Below are 21,056 nucleotides of genomic sequence, written 5' to 3'. Positions count from 1 at the left end.
TCTGATGTCAAACAAACCGGTATGTGCTCCACTTTTACTGACTGTGTTTAATATGTTTTCATTTACTTCTAGTCAAGGTTTTCCACATCAGTCGTCACCAATCACAATCTACTCTTTTCCAAGCTCTCGTTTATTTCAAAACTTCATTTTGAGCTTTTTATTTATTTTTACTCTTTAAGAGGTTGTTCTTGCTTCTGATTTTTTTTTTTTAAACTGTCTTGTCGACATTTTTGTTTGCCACATCGTCTTAAAGCTCCATCAGTCTCCCCAAAGGAATGGCTGAAAAATCACGGCTATGGCGAAAAGAAACATGACACTATTGAAAATTTTTTCTCACAGCACCAGGTGTTCATGTTTGTGGTCTTTGCCTCTGAGCCAGGTGTGTGTGTGTGTGTGTGTGTGCATGCGCACGGGCGTAGGGGTGTGTGTGCGTGTGTGTGAAGAAAGCTTATTTGTGTTGAGTTCAGTGAAGGCCAGAGATTGCAGGAGGGCACTGCCATGTGCTTCTCATTACAAGAAAGTCGCTGCTTAGTCAAAGAGGAACAAGAAAAACACACAACTCTGTGCAGGGAATTGTGCAGTTTATGTTCTTGAGGGGGGAAAAAATTAAAACATATTTGATTTATTGAGGAAAAACACTAACTTCTTTTAATACACGTTATGAGAAAAACAAGACCATTATCATTAGGGCTTCAATTGAATGTTCGGTGTACACAGTTAAACAATGGCCTTCTGTTTGGTCCCCGCAGCATGACTATTACCATGCTTCTAAGACCTAACAGAAGTTTTCCGAATTAAACTCAGCTCAGTTTATTTATAGAGCGGTAATTGACAACAAATGTCACCTCAACACATTTTATCCATCTGTGTCGTATCCAGTCGTGTTGAATTCAGTTCAGTCCAAATTTTGTTCAGATCAATCCAGTTCAGTACAATTCAATCAAACTACATGGTCCGATTCGGACCCAGTTGAAGTTCTTGCTGAAATGGGGCAGTGGGTGAGACCAAGAAGTCTCAAAAAAGTTCTTTTTTTTTTTAGTTAGAATAAAAAAATAATTAATCTAGAGCATTATGAAGTATTCTTCCATCCATCCATCCATCTTCTTCCGCTTATCCGAGGTCGGGTCGCGGGGGTAGCAGTTTCAGAAGGGAGGCCCAGCCTTCCCTCTCCCCGGCCACTTCTTCCAGCTCCTCCGGGGGAATCCCGAGGCGTTCCCAGGCCAGCCGAGAGACATAGTCTCTCCAGCGTGTCCTGGGTCTTCCTCGGGGCCTCCTCCCGGTGGGACGTGCCCGGAACACCTCACCAGGGAGGCGTCCAGGAGGCATCCTGACCAGATGCCCAAGCCACCTCAACTGGCTCCTCTCGATGTGAAGGAGCAGCGGCTCTACTCTGAGTCCCTCCCGGATGACTGAGCTTCTCACCCTATCTCTAAGGGAGAGCCCAGCCACCCTACGGAGAAAACCCATTTCGGCCGCTTGTATCCGCGATCTCGTTCTTTCGGTCATGACCCAAAGCTCATGACCATAGATGAGGGTGGGAACGTAGATCGACCGGTAAATCGAGAGCTTCGCTTTTTGGCTCAGCTCTCTCTTCACCACGACGGACCGGTACAGCGCCCGCTTGACGGCAGACGCTGCGCCAATCCGTCTGTCGATCTCCCGCTCCCTTCTTCCCCCATTCGTGAACAAGATCCCGAGATACTTAAACTCCTCCACTTGGGGCAGGACACCCCCCCTGACCCGGAGAAGGCACTCTACCCTTTTCCGGCTCAAGACCATGGCCTCGGATTTGGAGGCACTGATCCCCATCCCGGCCGCTTCACACTTGGCTGCGAACCGCTCCAGCGAGAGCTGCAGATCACGATCTGATGAAGCCAAAAGGACCACATCGTCTGCGAAAAGCAGAGATGAGATCCTAAGGCCACCAAATCGGATCCCCTCAACACCTTGGCTGCACCTAGAAATTCTGTCCATAAAAGTGATGAACAGAATCGGTGACAAAGGGCAGCCCTGGCGGAGTCCAACTCTCACCGGAAACGAGCCCGACTTACTGCCGGCAATGCGGACCAGACTCTGACACCGGTCATACAGGGACCTGACAGCCCATATCAAAGGGCCCGGTACCCCATACTCCCGGAGAACCCCCCACAGGGCTCCCCGAGGGACACGGTCGAACGCCTTCTCCAAGTCCACAAAACACATGTAGACTGGTTGGGCGAACTCCCATGCACTCTCCAGGACCCTGCCGAGGGTGTAGAGCTGGTCCAGTGTTCCACGACCAGGACGAAAACCACACTGCTCTTCCTGAATCCGAGGTTCGACTATCCGACGGACCCTCCTCTCCAGGACCCCTGAATAGACCTTGCCAGGGAGGCTCAAGAGTGTGACCCCTCTATAATTGGAGCACACCCTCCGGTCCCCCTTTTTGAACAGGGGGACCACCACCCCAGTCTGCCAATCCAGGGGAACTGCCCCCGATGTCCATGCGATATTGCAGAGTCGCGTCAACCAACACAACCCTACAACATCCAGAGCCTTAAGGAACTCCGGGCGGATCTCATCCACCCCCGGGGCCTTGCCACCAAGGAGCTTTTTAACCACCTCGGCGACCTCGCCCCCAGAGATTGGAGAGCCCAACCCAGAGTCCCCAGGCTCCGCTTCCTCAGTGGAAGGCATGTTGGTGGGATTGAGGAGGTCTTCGAAGTACTCTGCCCACCGACCCACAACGTCCCGAGTAGAGGTCAGCAGCACACCATCCCCACTATAAACAGTGTTTGTGCTGCACCGCTTCCCCCCCCTGAGACGCCGGATGGTGGACCAGAATCGCCTCGAAGCCGTGCGGAAGTCTTTCTCCATGGCCTCTCCAAACTCCTCCCACACCCGAGTTTTTGCCTCAGCAACCGCCCGAGCCGCATGCCGCTTCGCCCGCCGGTACCCATCAGCTGCTTCCGGAGTCCCACAGGCCAAAAAGGCCCGATAGGACTCCTTCTTCAGCCTGACGGCATCCCTCACCGAAGGTGTCCACCAACGGGTTCGAGGGTTGCCGCCGCGACAGGCACCGACAACCTTGCGGCCACAGCTCCGATCGGCCGCCTCGACAATGGAGGCACGGAACACGGTCCACTCAGACTCCATGTCCCCCACCTCCCCCGGGACGTGTTCGAAGTTTTGCCGGAGATGGGAGTTAAAGCTCCGTCTCACAGGGGATTCCGCCAGACGTTCCCAGCAGACCCTCACAACACGTTTGGGCCTGCCAGGTCTGACCGGCTTTCGCCCCCACCACCGGAGCCAACTCACCACCAGGTAGTGGTCAGTGGACAGCTCCGCACCTCTCTTCACCCGAGTGTCCAAGACATACGGCCGCAGATCCGATGAAACGATGACAAAGTCGATCATCGAACTGCGGCCTAGGGTGTCCTGGTGCCAAGTGCACATATGGACACCCTTATGCTTGAACATGGTGTTCGTTATGGACAATCCATGGCGAGCACAGAAGTCCAGCAACAGAACACCGCTCGAGTTCAGGTCGGGCGGGCCGTTCCTCCCAACCACGCCCCTCCAGGTCTCACTGTCGTTGCCCACGTGAGCGTTGAAGTCCCCCAGCAGAACAAGGGAGTCCCCAGGAGGGGCACTCTCCAGTACCCCCTCTAAGGACTCCAAAAAGGGTGGGTAATCTGAACTGTCGTTCGGCCCGTAAGCACAAACGACAGTCAGAACCGTCCCCCCACCCGTAGGCGGAGGGATGCTACCCTCTCGTTCACCGGGGTGAACCCCAATGTACAGGCGCCGAGATGGGGAGCAACAAGTATGCCCACTCCTGCCCGACGCCTCTCACCTTGGGCAACTCCAGAGTGGAAGTATGTCCAGCCCCTCTCAAGGAGACTGGTTCCAGAACCAGAGCCATGCGTCGAGGTGAGACCGACTATTTCTAGCCGGAACCTCTCGACCTCACGCACTAGCTCCGGCTCCTTCCCCACCAGAGAGGTGACATTCCACGTCCCAAGAGCCAGTTTCTGCAACCGAGGATCGGACCGCCAGGGTCCCCTCCCTTGGCCGCCACCCATCACACAGTGCACCCGACCCCTTTGGCCCCTCCCACGGGTGGTGGGCCCATGGGAGGATGAAGTATTCTTATGAAGTGTAAAATGCTCTGCTCTAAATACATCCACTTCAATTCAACTTGAAATAAAATTCAATTTATTTTAGTTAAAGTTCGCCTGGTTGATGGCAGCATTAGCTCATCCATTGCTGCTTCCTCTATCTAGGAAAAGTTTTCCAGCTCACTTTTGACTGTCTTCCAAAGAATTTACATTCTGAGAAGTTTGCATAAATCCAACCAATGCAGTGTTTCAGAAATAAAAAATTTGCATTTACCTGTACAAATTGCTCACGGGTATTAGTAGTTGGGGAAAAAAAAAAAAAATAGAAGTGATGCAAAGAAGTGAAGAATCAACAGTAAAGCTGGACCAATGTATTCACTGGCTTTCTGTCCCCGTCAGCCTCCTCTTGTTTTAGAGATCGCCTTTGAATCTGAAACAAATGATGTTTTTGGAGGGCTTATGAAGAAGGTGATGGGTTAGATGGAGATTTTTGTGTTTCAGTGATTGTGGGGGGGAAAAAAAGGTCCACCTCCCCGTAAGTTTAACAGTTTCTCTAAAAAACAATGGTCTCCCCTCCTCCTCCCTCCTGGTTTGTCACCACACTCTTATTGTTTCACACATAAGTTACAAATATTTCACTGACATATTTATCAAAAAAAAAGCTACATAATGTGTGCAAGCTGCATTTAACTGGTTCAAGGACCAGATGGAGCCATAATATGTTGTTTTTATCTTCTAATACCTAAAACTTCAGATGTGATATGAGATAACTTTACATTTAGGAACGAACCCCCATAAATTTATGAAACAAATGTTTTTCTAAATTTCTGTAGAACTTTGTAAAGCTGAATCAGTAGACTTCCTTTCTGTCTGCTACATTTGTTCTCTTTTGTGGGTTTTGACCCTCAGATATCCGTGTGAATTACTGCTACACCAAGTTTGAAAACGGACGCTGCCTGACACCAAAGGCTCTGAACACAACTAAGGCAGAATGCTGCTGCACTTTCATGCCTGGCCAAGGATGGGGAAGTCCCTGTGAGATCTGCCCCAGGAAAGATGAGGGTGAATATCCTTCCTAACACACATACAAAATCAGCAAAGCATACAAATGTTGGAAAATGGCACAGATATTATCTTTAATTTGTGACTTTTCCTATTTCTTATTCGCAGATGCCTATCGTGTTCTGTGTCCTAACGAGGGATATAAGCGGGGACCAGATGATAGCCCTAAAGGTTTATGACCATAATCTAAACAAAAGCTACAATAAGTTTCATCTGCTCTATATTTCTTGCATGTGATGAAGTTGTGCTGATTTATTTATTCATTTTAATTCCAGATATCGATGAATGCCTCAACGACCCATGCATTAACGGTCAGTGCATCAACATAGACGGATCCTTCCGCTGTGAATGTCCACTGGGATACAGCATTGATATCAGCGGAATCACATGTGAAGGTAAGTTTATTTGGTTTCACAGTGTCGGCATGTAACCCAATCTTATTTACTTGTCTCATTCCCTCATTCCTGTAAGCCAAGGTTTAATCAACTCCCTTCGATGCAGATACAAACGAGTGCGAAATCGGAAATCCATGCGGCAACGGCACGTGTGCTAACGTCGTCGGCGGGTTTGAGTGTGCGTGCGATGACGGCTTCGAGCCCGGGCCGATGATGACCTGTGAAGGTATGAGAGTTGGCGCCTGAAAGTCCATCCTCTGTCCCACAGTCTTGACAATTGACTTGTTCTTGATTCCTTAGACATCAACGAGTGTTCCCAGAATCCTCTGCTGTGTGCGTTCCGCTGTGTTAACGTGATCGGCTCCTACGAGTGCAAATGTCCCACTGGTTACGTCCTGCGCGAGGACAGGAGGATGTGTAAAGGTGCCTCAATGAAACCACTCAGTCTCACCGTTTTTTTCGCATGTGGTCTATTTACTAGGTCATGTAGTGTGGGTCGGAAACTTTCTGTGCCCCTCAGACATAGCGGCCCCACCTATAAAGTTGCATAACTTGTTATCTAAGCGAGATCCTCAGTGAATCTCTGTCTGGGATGAACTTAAAACAGTCTGACAACTGTAACCAGTCAAGTCCCTGTTTATACTTCCACTCTCTAAAATAGCTTAGGTACCATAGCAACAGATGTATTTGTAGAGAAGCACTGAAACAGGAGGAGCCCATCAGCAATCGTAACATCACTGTTTAGAGTAAAACTTCAAACAGATTGTTAAATCTGCAACTTCATGCCTGCTGATGCAGAAGACCTCAGAGTTGGAGTATGTTGAGGAGTATCTTAGTAAGGCCACTGATAAAGTTCCTATAAAAACACTCTGCTTCTTCTTCTGACTAAGCTTGTTGTCTGACTTTCCAGACCAAAACGAGTGCGAAGATGGTATAGATGACTGTTCCAGCAGAGGAATGACTTGCAAGAATCTGATTGGTACATACATGTGCATCTGTGCACCAGGATACACGCGGCCGCCTAATGGAGATGGATGCATGGGTAAATATTACACGGCTCTGGCTTTGCTTTCACTGACATTATCATGATTTTCTAGTTTCGGACATGGATAAAAAATAAACATATGTGCAGTTGTTAACATAATCCTGTCTCTTTGGGACTGTTCAACTAAATTTACTCTTACAAAGATTGGCGACCAGATTACAAGAACTTGAAAACAAAATCTTAAGAGAAATATCTCTACACATCTGCCCAGACATTTAACAGAAAAAAACAACATATGTACGTTGTTCACTTCAATTCTTTTCAGTTTATTTAAAAAGCCCCCATTCAAATCAATCCAATGTCAAAGAGCTTCCAATTTATATCTTGTTCTGTTTGGTCAAATTTATCCAAATCTATCCAATTCATTCCAGTTCTTTGCATTCATATCGTCACTGTGGAGAGGAACCACTCCCTTTTAACAAGAAGAAAAGTTTAGGCTCAGTAGGAGAAGCCATAGGTTTGAAGAGGCAGAATAAACAAAGAATAAAGTGATTCACCAGAAGTACTTCCTTTAGAAAAAAAAAAGAGAACACATAGCTAATGTCAGAGATAGTGCCGTCAAAAACTGAGCCGGTGAGTACTCCCAATGGGAAAGGAAAACAATGATAAATGCAGCAATAGCTTTTGAGATGACTCATTAAGAAAAGAGATAAAGCGAAATACAGGAACAGTGGGTCAACTGTAACTTTTATGGAAGTCTGATCTAATCCAAGCATATTGAAAGAACACTAAAGACTTTCTTTGGCAATGCAGTGTGTTGCGACAGCTTTACCCCCAGCACCTGGAATAATAATAATAAAAATCTTATCTTAGCACACTAAATTAAGTAAACGTGACAACACAGCACCAACACATAATTTCTGCCTTTTGTTGTGGTTTTTGTCTTAGACCTCAATGAGTGTTCGGCTAAACCAGGAATCTGTAAGAACGGCCGCTGTGAGAACACGGTTGGAAGCTACCGCTGCAGATGTGACCAAGGATTCGTTGCTAACCCCACACAGACAGAATGTATCGGTATGTAGTTGTTAATCCACTGTGCATGCCTTGTTAACCCTCATTGTCTTAATTTAATTGGCGTTTCACTTCATTGTTTGGACGATGCTCAGACAGAGACGCTGCTCTTACTTGTTACATCGTTGAGTGTTCTTGAAATGGCTATGCTGTCTTCGTGGTCAGTGGGGCCTTTTTCCCTCTGTCTGCTTCTATCCAGACAGAGACAAGGAAAAGCTCTCCTACCTTGTCTGAATATGCACGTCTGGGCAGCTGTACAATGTTAAGCTTGGTGAGAAAAGCTCCTGAGGGACATTTTAAATCTCATGTCTGTGTAGCTATCTTTCTCCTCACAGACAGCAGTGATAGAGGCGTGTGGGTTATCTATCTATGTCTGGCGTGTGAAGTCAGGTCCTGTCTGGGTGGTATCGTCTGCTTTCCACAGGCTCTGCTGGTCTCTCCCTCATGTTTCCGTCCTCTTTGCCTCTCTCCTTGTTCAGATAACCGCGAAGGCTTCTGTTTCACCGAAGTTCTGACCACGCTGTGTCAGATGAGTTCTAGTAACAGGAACCTGGTGACCAAGTCGGAGTGCTGCTGCGATGGAGGTCGAGGCTGGGGAACCACCTGTGAGCTCTGCCCCCTGCCTGCCACCACCCAGTACAAGAAGATGTGTCCACTTGGACCTGGGTTCACCACTGACGGCAGAGGTATTCCAAATTCAAGAGTTTTGCACATTACTCCCATATCTCAGCTTCATAAACTTCTGTGAGGTAAACCTTTCTTGTTTCCTTCCAGACATTGATGAGTGTCGTGTGATGGGAAACCTTTGCAAGAACGGTCGGTGTCTCAACACTTTGGGCTCCTACAACTGCGTCTGCAAACCTGGATACACCACTGACATCACTGGCACACAGTGTGTGGGTAAGCATGACCTGCACTCCAATTGTTTAATCCTTACACACTCCGTTCCTTCCTCTTGTTCTTGTTTCTGCTGTCCAGTGAAGAGTTGAAACTCTGTTGGTGAAGTTCTCCCAACCCAGATCTGCCGGTTTCCATTTGCCCCATTATGGGGTTGCTAGCGGCAGCATTCAAACTCTTCTGCCTTTTTGTTTTACTCTTTGTTTTTTCTGCTCACGCTTTAGATGTGGATGAGTGCATACAGGCACCTAAGCCTTGTAACTTCATCTGTAAGAACACAGAGGGAGGCTACCTCTGCTCCTGCCCCCGAGGATACGCCCTGCAGGAAGACGGAAAGAGCTGCAGAGGTGATACATAAAACATGCATGCACGCACAGTGAAACACAACCCCGAAATATTCAAAGAACCCTTCCATGATTTAGCTTCCAGGTTAGAGCAGCTGTAGTGGGTGTGCATGTGTGTGTTCAGGAACTGTGATGCAGTGCATCCGCCTGTGTCTCTGTTTATCGAGCTTTTTCACAAGTCTAAACAAGTGTATTCATGCTGTCCCTTTTTGAGGGCCTCTTTCATCTTTATTTACTGAAGCTTCAGTCCTCCCCCCTCAGCAGTATCCCTCTGTGTGTCCGGTGTCTGCTGCCTTTGCAGTTCATTTGTAGGCCAAAAGCTGTACAAGCACAAGGATTTAGCTCAGAAAGGAGCATGCAAGTCTTTTCACTGTATCTTAAGCACATTAGTTCAACATCTGAGCAGTTTTGAATTATCTTGAAAAGCAAATGCTTCATCCTGTTGAACCTCGCACTTTCAGATCTGGATGAGTGCTCAACCAAACAGCATAATTGTCAGTTCCTGTGTGTTAACACCATTGGCGGCTTCTCGTGCAAGTGTCCCCCTGGCTTCACCCAGCACCACACCGCCTGCATTGGTAAGTATTACCTCATCATCCACCTGCATTTTAATAATATTCATGTCTTTGTTTGTAAAATGGCAATGAAAACCTTAACTAAAGGTAGTTCAGTGTCACTGTATTTATTGGTCTTGGTCTAACTTGAGACTAAGACCAGACCAAGATTTTGAGTGAGACGAAACAAAGACCAAGATCAAACCAATGACAGGGTTTTCCACCAGCACAGTCCAAAGCTCGAGCCAGTTCCCGAATGTGATTCTGAACCAGTGTCCTGTGTTTTCAATGGAAGAATGAGATTCTTGAGTGCCAAATCTGGTTCAACCATCGTTTTCAGCGCAAGCCATGATATCACAGCTGCATCACTCATGGGCCGGTTTAACTCTACACAAAGAAGCAACAATCACTGTGGAAAACATGGTCTGCTCAGGAAGTCCACCAGTCGGTTATATTCTGGGCTTGTCCAGTGTTTCAGAATAAACCCAAGTCAAGCACCCAGAATGAGAAGCTATATGCTGAGCTGGTTCAACAGATGGAAAATGCAGGATTTATTTGAACAAACATTTTTAAACAAAGAAGTAGAACTTGAAGGGCGTCAAGGTCCGCCATCTTGCTACTACCCTTTTCTTGTACGGCCCTTCTGTGTTGTGTAGAAAAAAATATATATCTATAACTTTTTTTTTTTTACTCTGAGTATGTAGCAGCTTGCATTACCTCATATCAAAACTAGCACAGGGAACCCTCAGTTGGGACATCAGGAATGACCTCAACAAGGCCTCATAGAAGATGTTGAGGTCTGAGAATGTACAAGTAATGAGGTTAGAAAAATATGGGTGTGACATGAATAATAAAAATTATTTCTTGATAGAATTGCAACCTTAAGAACCAAAAGGGTCTTTCATGTGAAAGCTCTTCAGTGGACACCTCTGAAATCTCGACCAGCTGTTAAAACATTGAGATTGCTCTTTTGACTCATGTGTTCAAATGTTTGTTTGTTCAACTGAAAATTGTTAAGCCCGTTGAATAAAACAAAGCATTCAGGTTCAATTAGAACATTTTTATCAAAAGTCTAAAAAAATATTGTTTCTTTGCAACCTTATATTAGCATTGATGAATTTTCACACCGTCAAATTTGATCAGATCCAGAACTGTAACGAAGAAAGCATGTTATATTTCAATTCTTGTGTTATACCTATGCAGACACAAAAAAATGACGTGATCTTTACCCGATACCAAAATTATTTAAAACTTTTCCATCTTCAGAACAATATTAGAACCTGGCCAGTTTTATTGAGGCTTCATGCCAAGAACTGACTGAATTTCGCATAATATTCTGTGGACCTTAGTTTGCCGAAGTATTCATGTTGATCACCTTCTTGAAATACATATTTCGTACTGATTTATAAGCATATTTTAAGATAAAACCAGATATTTTCATATGCTCTATTAGGCTACATACAGCCTAATACATATGAAACAAGTAAATATGGTACGTGTTACCATATTTATTCTATTTTCTAAATGCTAAAATGATAAGTGAAACAATTTGTTTGGACTGTCTTCAAATCCAGAACTTTACATACATTTCCCTAGCATTTTGTAGAATCAACCTTCAGATTATATGGCTTGTGTCAGATGTTTTGAGTCTTCGTCCACAACCGTCTAACACTAGTTTATTGGATTCTAGTCCATTCCTACTGAGAGAACTGATGTAACTAAATCAGGTTTATTGGCCGCCTTACTCACACGCACCTCTTCAGTTCTGCCCACTAATTTTCTATGAAATTGGGATCTGGAGTTTATAATGGCCAGTCCAAAACATGGACCAATTGTCCTTAGGGTAAATGTCCATTTGGAAGACACATCTGTGTCCAATATTGAACTTACTGACAGATGTCTTGATCTGTTGCTTCAATATTTCTGCATAATGTTTTTCTTTGTGATGCCATATTTAGTTAAATACACCAGTTGAATGAATGAAAGTATGAATTCACACTTTTAGTCATGTGGATATTGAATCCAGGCAATACCTACACTAGCATTGCATACATAAAACTGTAAAAGTTTTACCTGAATTCATATCAGACAGAAAGGAGAAAAAAAAGGATTTAGCGTCTTTTTAAACAGTGAACACAGCGCATGGTTTCAGCTGTAAATCCAGGTCACAATCATCTTCCCGTTCGCTCCCCTGCCTGAACCTCCTCTTCCCTCTGCACAGACAACAACGAATGTTCAACTGACCCAAATCTGTGCGGTTCCAACGGGGTCTGCCAGAACTCTCCGGGTAGCTTCAATTGTGACTGCCAGCGGGGATACTCATTAGATCCCAGTGGACAGAGCTGCGAAGGTCTGAAAAACAAAAGAGCAATCGATGGACTGGTAACAGAAATGAAACACTTACTGTCATGGTGATTTGTGCTGGTCCCTGGCAGACATGGACGAGTGCGACGGAAACCACAGGTGTCAGCATGGCTGTCAGAACTTAGTGGGTGGATACAGGTGCAGCTGTCCCCAAGGTTACCTGCAGCACTACCAGTGGAACCAGTGTGTTGGTGAGCACTGTTTTATTTTTTTTAATGGCAACATAAAAACCTTTTGTGACACAGGATGATGTAGTAGCTAAAATATCAAACAGAGGCTGCGTTTTAAGAATGAGCTGTTCAAATGTGTTCAGTGTGACGAGAAATTGAAAAACATTTCTTACTGCCTTCTTGTTATTTTTGCTTAAAATCTTTTATGACTTAAATAGTAAATGACCTGTAAGTGTATATCACTTTATCTAGTCCAGACGACCCAAAGCGCTTTAAAATACATTGTCATTCACCTATTTAAACGTTGACAAAATAATATTCTAAAACAACTCATTAAGCTAAAAATTGTTGCCCCAGATAGAAATAATAAAGCCAAAACTGAATCACGAGATTTTCCACCACTGTAAAGCCAGGCCCCTGTTTCTAGTTTAGGTCTCTCTGCATATTGACGAGATTTAGAACAGACTTTCCCAGCATTGTTTGTGTCCTTTCACTGGAATGACCTCCCCCCCCCCATGTTTGTTTGCTTCCCACCAACTTCCTGTGACCCAGATGAGAATGAGTGTATGAACAGCCAGATCTGTGGGGGAGCGTCATGCCACAACACCCTGGGGAGCTTCCGCTGCCTCTGTCCCACCGGCTTCAACTACGAGCAGTCCACCGGAGGCTGCACAGACGTCAACGAGTGCTCCACCAGCCACAACCCGTGCAAGTTTGGCTGCTCTAACACAGACGGGGGCTACCTCTGTGGATGCCCGCCCGGATACTACCGCGCTGGACAAGGGTACATTTGAGACATTCGAAAAAATAAAAAGCGGCCACCGTGTTTTCGTTTTGACTGATTGCTTTGATTCTGCTCCAGGCACTGTGTCACAGGTCTTGGCTTCACGAGTGGCAGTGTGAGTGGTGGACAGGGAGGTGAGGAGGATGACAACTCGCTCTCTCCAGAAGCCTGCTATGAGTGTAAGATAAACGGGTACCCGAAGAAAGGACGCAAACGCCGCAGTGTCAACTCGACACATGATAGTGCTGGGGAAGACATGCAGGTAATTTGTTTGAAAGACTGGAAAACTTGAGGAACATATTAGTTCAAAAACTTCGACTGTGGCAGCATGCTTGATCTAGTGCTGGTAGTCTGTCAATTGTCGAATTCAGTTTGTGTCTAGATGTATAAAAAAGCCCTTTCAAGGTTGATTTGGGTGCTCAAAATATACATTTCTGACACATCATCGGTTCGAACTTCGAATTTGTATTCATATGCTGTTAAGATGAATGAAGGACTTTTTATTTAGACACATTTTAAACATGGATGATGATGAGAGATGCGTTCTTGTAAATTCACACATATCTAGCATGATGTGAGCAAACAAGAAACCAGAAAATCTAAAGTACCTTGTAAAAGCACCATTCTGTTAAAAGTATTTTGTCACAATTCAACCACAAACTTTAGTGCTCCAGTTGTACTTTAGAGATGCTGCCCTGCTGGAACAGGAACCTTAACTCCTTATGTCTTTTGCTGTCTCTAACAGGCTTGTCTTGTGTTTGCTCAATCCATCTTTACATCAGATCTGACCAAATCTGATGGAAAGATGGATTTGGTCAAATCTATCTCTTTTTGAAAACATGTCCCTGTTTTAAAAAAAAAGAAAGGAGCTTCTACACCGTACAAATACTGCCAACACCATGAATAGGGAAGGTGGTGCAGGGTGAGGTGGATATTTTATTTTTATATTACTGCGTCACCTGTGTGTTTCAAATTCAAGTTGGCATCACTGAAGACCACAATAAAGGGTTGGACTGCAATACTAAGTGATTTAACAATTAGCTAAATGATTAGTGAGGGCATCTCTCAGCATTAAACCAAATCTCATTAAATATATTACAAATGAGCATAAAATCATGTTGGTGCATGACTGAAATGTGCAGAGTGTGACCTGGCTGTAGAATTAGTTCTGTTGAAAAGTGAACTTCACAAAGTATTGTTTTAATTCTTCAGCTCACTGAGGATAACACAGTAAGCCTGGCCAGCATGGACATCGAAAACACGCTCCAGTTGCACCTGAACATCAGCGACCTCAGCAACCGCGAGCACATCCTGGAGTTCACCCCGGCCTTGTCCACGCTCAGCGACCACGTGCGCTACAGCATCGACAACGGGAACGAAGAAGGTCTCTTCAAAATCAACCAGAAGGACGGAGTCAGCTACCTGCATTTGAGTAAGAAGAAGGTCCTCCCGCCGGGGGCGTACGACCTTCAAATCAGCAGCGTCCCTCTGTACAGGAAGAAAGAGCTGGCCGAGCTGGAGGACCAACATGATAAAGACTACCTCACAGGACAGCTGGGAGATGTACTGAAGATGAGGGTGCAGCTCATCCTCCATTAACCATCACCAGACTGAGAGGGGCAGATGTTGCTGGCAGCTGCTGATCCAGCGTCATGCTCACCCTGCCTTAAAGGCCAAACAATTGAGACTCTGAATAAGTAGCCAGGGGCAACTAGGGGCTCGCCACCAAAGAGACAAAGTGGGAAGGGGGGATTACGACACCATTTGATCACCAAAGATGATTCTACATATCATAGATCCAGATTCTATGAAAGGAATAGCAGCTAAGTGAGGAAATGTTTGCTTGAAGTCTAAGGAAACACTTCTTCAGCTGTGTTTAGAGCACTATCGAGAGTGTGAATAGGTTTTTATTTTACTGTTAAATGTCATATGATATGTGGAATCAAATGCCACTTGGAGGGGCGTGTGGGCTGCAGAAAGCTATTTTATTAACTCAACTTGGTCGAAAGAGAAGAATGGGTTGAGTCACAATAGTCTATCAATTTATTTCATCCCCTTAAGAAGTTAAGGATGGTTTTCTTCCCCAGACGCTGAAAGATGAAAACGGTTGAAAAAAAAAAAGTTTAGGAGAGGGAAGGAACCCACTGTGGACTATTGAGATGTAACCACATCTGAGCTTGAATGAATCCTACTGCCTATTTAAACTCTGCTTTCCCATCTTTCCCACTGATCCAATAATCCGTATCCGTATTGGTGCTAACAACACATCTACAGACTTCTGAATGCACTGCACTACAAACCCAAAACCTTAGTAGTCAAATACGATCCCGACGGTCATTCTGAAGATTCCGTGTCCTTGCCGCTGCAACAACCAAGTCTGTCTGCTCTCTTCTGTGTATGTAAATTGTGTTTATACTGTAATAATCAGTGCCACTTTTAATCTATAAAGCATTTGTAAACTATAGGAAGCCCCTGGATTAGAGGGGGTCATAATGGTGCTTATAATGACCAACTACTTCCTTTGTAAACAGTGTATACAGACATGCAGTACACACACACACACCACATTTGATGATGCCAAACCTGGGCCTTCATGATTATGCACTGAGGTCGCTGTGGCCACATGTTCTCTCACAAGTAAAATCAGTGCTGCATTGTTACAGACCAGCCTGTTCTCTGTTCACATCAGTGAGGGTTTAGCTGTAAATCCACACAATAAAAACATATTTTTTTGTGTATGCATGTGGTTTTATTTCCTCCTCCCCCTCTTTCATCCAGGTCAAAATAACAAGAAGTTACAACAGGCGAGCCACACCGCTCCTCCTCTGCAGTTGTTTGATCGAAGTGAGGAATGTTTTGGCCATTATAAGTCAGATTAAGTCAAACAGCTGGATGTGATACACTGAGGTATCTCACACTTTCACCCCATGTTGGAGAAACGCTGCACTTGCAAAGGAATGTGATTTGAAGCACAAGTTTGAATTCTTGTCTACTACTGCCCTCATGTGGAGGATTGGAAGACTTTCGCTTTGTGGAGGGCTATTGAATGAAACAATACGACTGCAATAAACTGAAATGAGTAAAAATAAGAAGTAGTCTTTTCTGTATAAAAAAAGAACTTTATTAGCACCTAATTTTATTACCATAAAAGAACAACTTATTGCTAATACAGTAACATTATGGAGCCCTCAGTTGCGCCCAGTAGATCCAAAGCCTCCAGCACCACGAACAGTTTCATCGAGAGTCTGGGGAAATAAATTGAGCAAATTAAACAAGCCGAATAAAAATTATTTAGCTTACTTGTGTATATGTAGACAATTTGGAAATGTATGTGCAAGAATGTTTAAAAACCTAGAAAATTTCCTTGTAAAAGTGATGCTATTAAACAATTTCTGATCGATGCATAATAGCTCTGTTTTTTTTTCCACTGGAGGCACCATCAAGAAGCAAAGGGTTAAAACTGTAACCAGACTGAACATTCCCCTTATGTTTTCAGTTCATACCTTGCATTACTTCAAGTTTAGACTAACTGGAAACACCTGAAAGGCAGGGTGTAAATGAAAGTCAAAATGGTCACAGTTTACCTCTTCCTCCACCAGATCTGGGTAGCAGATTTTCTCACACACCAGCTGAGCAACTCTGTCGCCCTTTTTCACTGTGAAGAGCAACATTAATGATTAACTTGGACGACAGACAGCATGTCCTTTTATGTCATTCAGCACAATAAGCTCTGCACCTTGTCAATTTCCTGGTTGGTGGAAAAAAAACATTACCCTGAGATAAAACAAAGTTATTGTGTTGTTGGACATTTGGGCAGTTACTTTACATAAACAGCATCCTTCTAGGGATAAAAAAACTTTTAGTACAGATGTGAATTAAGTGAAAGGCACAAATTAAATTAATTCAGTGACATGGGCAAAATGTTGACAATTTTAAAATTGAAAACATTTATTTGTAATAAAACTCGACATTCATTTTGCATTACCTTTTAGAGAACACAACACACGCAAAGAACATTAAATTGAATTTACAAAAAGTGTGATTGAACATTCTAGCTTTTAGATCACATGTAAAAACTCGCCACCAGGGGAAACATTTCAGGCTGTTGCCACTGTATTCCACCAGGGGGCATAAAATTAATTTGATCCAACAATGACATCAAGTGTCTGTCAATGAGGGGACCTTTGATAGACCTTCCTGTGCCTAAATACCAATGACAGAACTCACCTTCAAATGTTTCTTTGCCAAAGTTGAAGAGCACGACTCCTACATTACCCCGGTAATCTTCATCTACAACACCAGCTGTGAACACACACACACACAAGCAGTCGAAATGCATAAATGCATGATCTGATTATGCGAATCAGAGGCACACATTTCTGCTCAGACTCACCACCAACATCAATGAAGTGTTTAGCTGCCAGTCCAGATCTTGGTGCTGAAAGGAAGAAATATCAAAGCTTGAATTCAAATGAGCCAAATAGGTAGTGTGACTGAGAAGCACAAGCTGCATGTCAGAAACTCACCAACTCTGCCGTAACAGCCATGAGGAACAGCAATCTGGATGTCTGTCTTCACAATCGCCTTATCCAGGGGACCAATGGAGTAATCATAAGCACTGTTGTGTCAAATGAAAAGCAATGCAGTTATCCTTAAAGAAAGCATTAAAACAGCTTCACACACGGTTCAATACGTGACAGTGCAGAAAACTCTACAACAAATAAGATTTCTAGACACAGAAGACTGTCTATTTTGTTAAAGCAATGTGCTATATCTAGAATTAAAAATAACTGCAAAGAAAACAGAATAGCCCCACAGCAAAAAAAAAAAAAAAAAAGAAAAGGAAAACCAACCTGTAGAGATCATATCCTGCTGCTTTTGCAGAACCTCGTGTAGGTGTTGTTGCAAAATCCGAAAGTTTAGAAAATCTAAGCACATATTTTTCATCTTCAGGCTTTGTTTCTGTTCTTGCTCTCTTGGATGGAGATACTGTGGACAAGTCTGTAACATCCAGGACAGGCATGATGGCAATGTGATCCCAGAATAGAACTGACAACAAGGTAATTAATTTAATCTGACTAAAACAACTACGTGTCTGCAAAATTAACGCTAAAAACTGCACTGTTATCGACTATGACCTGCTTCCCCAGTTCCTTTTTCCCGCTTTTTACAAATCGCTCCACGTCACGTCTGCATACGTCACAAAACGGAAACAGAATCATACAACACAAAATGATAACTTTTCACCTTTATTATCTCAAATAACCTGCTGTAATACAAAACCACATAGTCATAAATTGGGCAAGAAATAAAAATAAAAATATGGCTAAATCACAACGAAGCTTTGTTACCATAGCAACTATAAATGACGCTAACAAAGATTCTCGCGACAGTTGCAGGTATAAACAAACTAAACCTTAAAGCTACATTAGCTTTTTGAGTAAAACCAAGCCATTTAAGATTTGTAGATGTGCTTTACGCTAATGACATACTAGAATCAAACAAAGAAGGTGACGAACAGACTGTCTGAGCACAATATGTACTGTGACATGAGATAAAAACCAAAGCTTGTCAATTACAAAATGCTAGGTAGGCTAGCTAAGCTAACGCTGCGTTTCCATCTTGCTTGCCTTTGTTTTGAGAGAGCATCTGCGTGTGAAACTGTCTTTCAAAGAAACGCGGAGCAGTTTTGGACACCGATAAGCATCGCAGGAGGTCGTTGACCTGTATTCCTTTCATTTTTGGTTTCCTGATAGCAGCTCACATCAGCTCAGATCCTGTTAAACGACTCATACTCCCTCCTACCTCTTTCCCTTCCAGCACGCAGCCAAAAGAGGCGTTTTGCATAGTAATGAGCAGAGACATAAAGCTCACTGACCTAAACGCGCTAAAATGCATAAATATTTGTGTCAGCTCACCGTGAATTTTTATTTTGGAGATATGTCTATATATTTCCATGCACAACATTTTCTCTTATTCAATATGCGCACATGGCCAGTTCTATGTGAAATTGAACGTTTTCTTGCTTGAATAGAAATGCCACATTTTCCATGACTCTGTCTTAAGAGCACACCAGAGAGCACACCGTTTACTCCTATATTCTACTTCCAAGATGGAAAAATAGATGTACTCCTCGTAAACATGTTGGTCTGTGTCATAATAAAAATGTATTTGCAGAGGTATATAGGCAGTTTTACAAAAACATATCTTGTGAAGTCCACACAGTATGCTATATTGAGATTTTATTTGACACATCAACACATGGCAGTTGTTACGGTCACTGACCTCTAGGGGCTCTCTTCATGAGAGAGCTCTTTCTTTGTGTTTCAGTTTTACCTGGCTGCCACAGGTGCTATGTGTTGGAGCTCGTCAGCCACCCCATAAAGAGCTCCAGCCGGAGATGTCAGATCCTTGGGCCTTGATCTGATGTGATCTTGTCAGTGAGCCGATTGTTTGTGGGGACTTTGTATAGTTTTGCTGTGAGCATTCTTGTGAAGCATAAAGTGTATAACTTAAGTTTTGTTTCTCTTCACAGTGGAAGCTGGTAGGGGTTCTCTGACATTTTGTTTAACTGTTTTCTCCTGTTTTTGGTTAGTCAGGGAGTTCAGGTATTGTACTTTCTTTTTCAGTTCTCTTCTAGAAAGTGTTTCTATTTTACAATTAAGAGTGGGATGTTATGTTTGTTGTTTTGGCCTTGGAGACCCTGAAGTTTAAAGCTTCCCTGTGTTTGTCTACTGTGAGTGACATTTTACTTAAACTGTAAATTAAACTATATTTTTGGTACTGACACCAACTGTTTAGGTTGCCTTCTTTTTGTGTTACACCCAGTGCCAGACCTGACCCTTATTGCTTGTGGGGGGGGGTTGTAACAGCAGTGCACTCGTGGGAAGAAACCGGTGGTCTGACACATGTCAACAAATCTGAAAAGTTTGTGCTATTTTGCCATTCTTCTTTGCAAAGTAGCTCGAAATCAGTCAGATTGGATGGAGACAAATTCCTAATTGTATTTAGAATTGGGCATTCCGTCTGCTTTAGATTTAAATCATTGAAGTTTTAATTCCTGTCATAATGTTTCCTGCTGAAAGCAGAATGTCTGACCCATTCTCAATAATTTTGCACCCGCTTTAGCTTCATCCATCTATCCTTCACCGACATGTGACATAATGAAGCACATGTTTATCAACAAAGACAATTGTTTCCCTGTGGTGATGATGTGTTCAGTAATGTGCAGTGTTAGTGAAATCTTTTCATTTTTTTTAGATGACAGATCAACCGATAGTGTAAGATGTTCAATGTGTGGAGTATTGGTTTATAGCCACACACTCGTTCATAGGTTCACAGCTTTATCCCTGTCCTGTTTGCAGTGTTTCTTGGTCTTCATTGTGCTAATTGTTCTTAAAATTACCTCTGAGGCCTCCAGAACAGCTGGATTTAAACTGAAAACAAATTAAAGACAGATGGACTCCATTTACTATTAAGGTGACTTCTGAATACAATTAGATTCCCCCCCCGTTTCTAATCTGTACACTACTGTGTGGTCATACTACATCAAATCCTGATGAGATACAATTAACTTTGTGGTTTTTTGAAAGAATATGGGAAAATCATTTTGATATATAATCACTTAAAAAAACACGGGCATGGAAAAAAAGACATAAAACAGAAATAATCAAGTTTTTCATATTTTTTTTATTTCAAACAATCCCACTTATTTAAATATAATCACAATGATGAGTAAAAATACCGCAAAAAAAGATATTTAACAGTGCCTTTGAATCACTCAGCTTTCTTCAAGCAAAAGAAATGTGACGTAACAAAATTAAAATGTTGAAGCAAATTTAGGTGGAAGGGGTAAACAACATGATACAGTTTTAACTTTAAGAATATTAAAAGTAACTAGAACTAACAATGTACAAAAACGAATTAAAGCAGTACTACTACAGTGAAGAACGTATTTCTAATATTAAAGTAGCTCGTTTCATAGCTTATTAATAACCTCGTCCTGTCTTATCTCTTTCATCGAATTTCTTTGCCACCACTCTCCTATTCGCTTCGTTCCTCTGACTGTAACTTCCTGACCCCCATCAGAACCAAACATCGTACTCTCGGGCGTCAAGCCTTTTCTGCTACAGCTCCAGCCCTCTGGAACTGTCTTCTTCATAACAACAGGAACTCATTACTGTTGAACCTGGCATAACCATCATAATCCCCTTCTCAATTTTCAGCTACTTGTTTTATGTTGTTTGTGTTTTTCTTGTAAGGCATCTTTGAGTGTAATAATAAGTGCTATGTACATTTGATGTGTTATCATTATTATTGGTAATTATTAA

The 21,056-nt window shown here is 43.3% G+C and overlaps 2 protein-coding genes across 2 annotated transcripts in view; one reads left to right on the top strand and one right to left on the bottom strand.

Moving 5' to 3' along the window:
* fbn1 (fibrillin 1) overlaps nucleotides 1-16,130 on the top strand; it is a 69,903-nt gene extending 53,773 nt beyond the window's left edge. The window contains exons 51-66 of the mRNA XM_028013986.1: nucleotides 5,010-5,162; nucleotides 5,271-5,333; nucleotides 5,438-5,557; nucleotides 5,664-5,783; nucleotides 5,858-5,980; nucleotides 6,468-6,599; nucleotides 7,491-7,616; nucleotides 8,093-8,299; nucleotides 8,388-8,513; nucleotides 8,735-8,857; nucleotides 9,316-9,432; nucleotides 11,630-11,758; nucleotides 11,844-11,963; nucleotides 12,495-12,726; nucleotides 12,805-12,988; nucleotides 13,939-16,130. Coding sequence (XP_027869787.1) covers nucleotides 5,010-5,162; nucleotides 5,271-5,333; nucleotides 5,438-5,557; nucleotides 5,664-5,783; nucleotides 5,858-5,980; nucleotides 6,468-6,599; nucleotides 7,491-7,616; nucleotides 8,093-8,299; nucleotides 8,388-8,513; nucleotides 8,735-8,857; nucleotides 9,316-9,432; nucleotides 11,630-11,758; nucleotides 11,844-11,963; nucleotides 12,495-12,726; nucleotides 12,805-12,988; nucleotides 13,939-14,325 — 2,462 coding nt within the window. The 3' untranslated portion in view covers nucleotides 14,326-16,130. The remainder of the gene's footprint in view (nucleotides 1-5,009; nucleotides 5,163-5,270; nucleotides 5,334-5,437; nucleotides 5,558-5,663; nucleotides 5,784-5,857; nucleotides 5,981-6,467; nucleotides 6,600-7,490; nucleotides 7,617-8,092; nucleotides 8,300-8,387; nucleotides 8,514-8,734; nucleotides 8,858-9,315; nucleotides 9,433-11,629; nucleotides 11,759-11,843; nucleotides 11,964-12,494; nucleotides 12,727-12,804; nucleotides 12,989-13,938) is intronic.
* On the bottom strand, nucleotides 15,825-18,565 carry dut (deoxyuridine triphosphatase). The gene is made up of 7 exons (XM_028013987.1): nucleotides 18,357-18,565; nucleotides 17,580-17,727; nucleotides 17,253-17,344; nucleotides 17,120-17,164; nucleotides 16,954-17,028; nucleotides 16,311-16,381; nucleotides 15,825-15,971 (listed from the first exon to the last, which is right to left on the bottom strand). Exons 1-7 carry the CDS (start codon nucleotides 18,463-18,465, stop codon nucleotides 15,915-15,917), a joined length of 597 nt encoding a protein of 198 aa, XP_027869788.1. The 5' UTR covers nucleotides 18,466-18,565; the 3' UTR covers nucleotides 15,825-15,914.
* Between the last annotated feature and the right edge of the window lie 2,491 nt (nucleotides 18,566-21,056).

This window comes from Xiphophorus couchianus, chromosome 4 (assembly GCF_001444195.1).
Source record: "Xiphophorus couchianus chromosome 4, X_couchianus-1.0, whole genome shotgun sequence".
NCBI classification, from domain to species: Eukaryota; Metazoa; Chordata; class Actinopteri; order Cyprinodontiformes; family Poeciliidae; genus Xiphophorus; species Xiphophorus couchianus.
The sequence above is the reverse complement of the archived record's forward strand: the minus strand, read 5'-3'. Positions and strand labels throughout refer to the sequence as shown.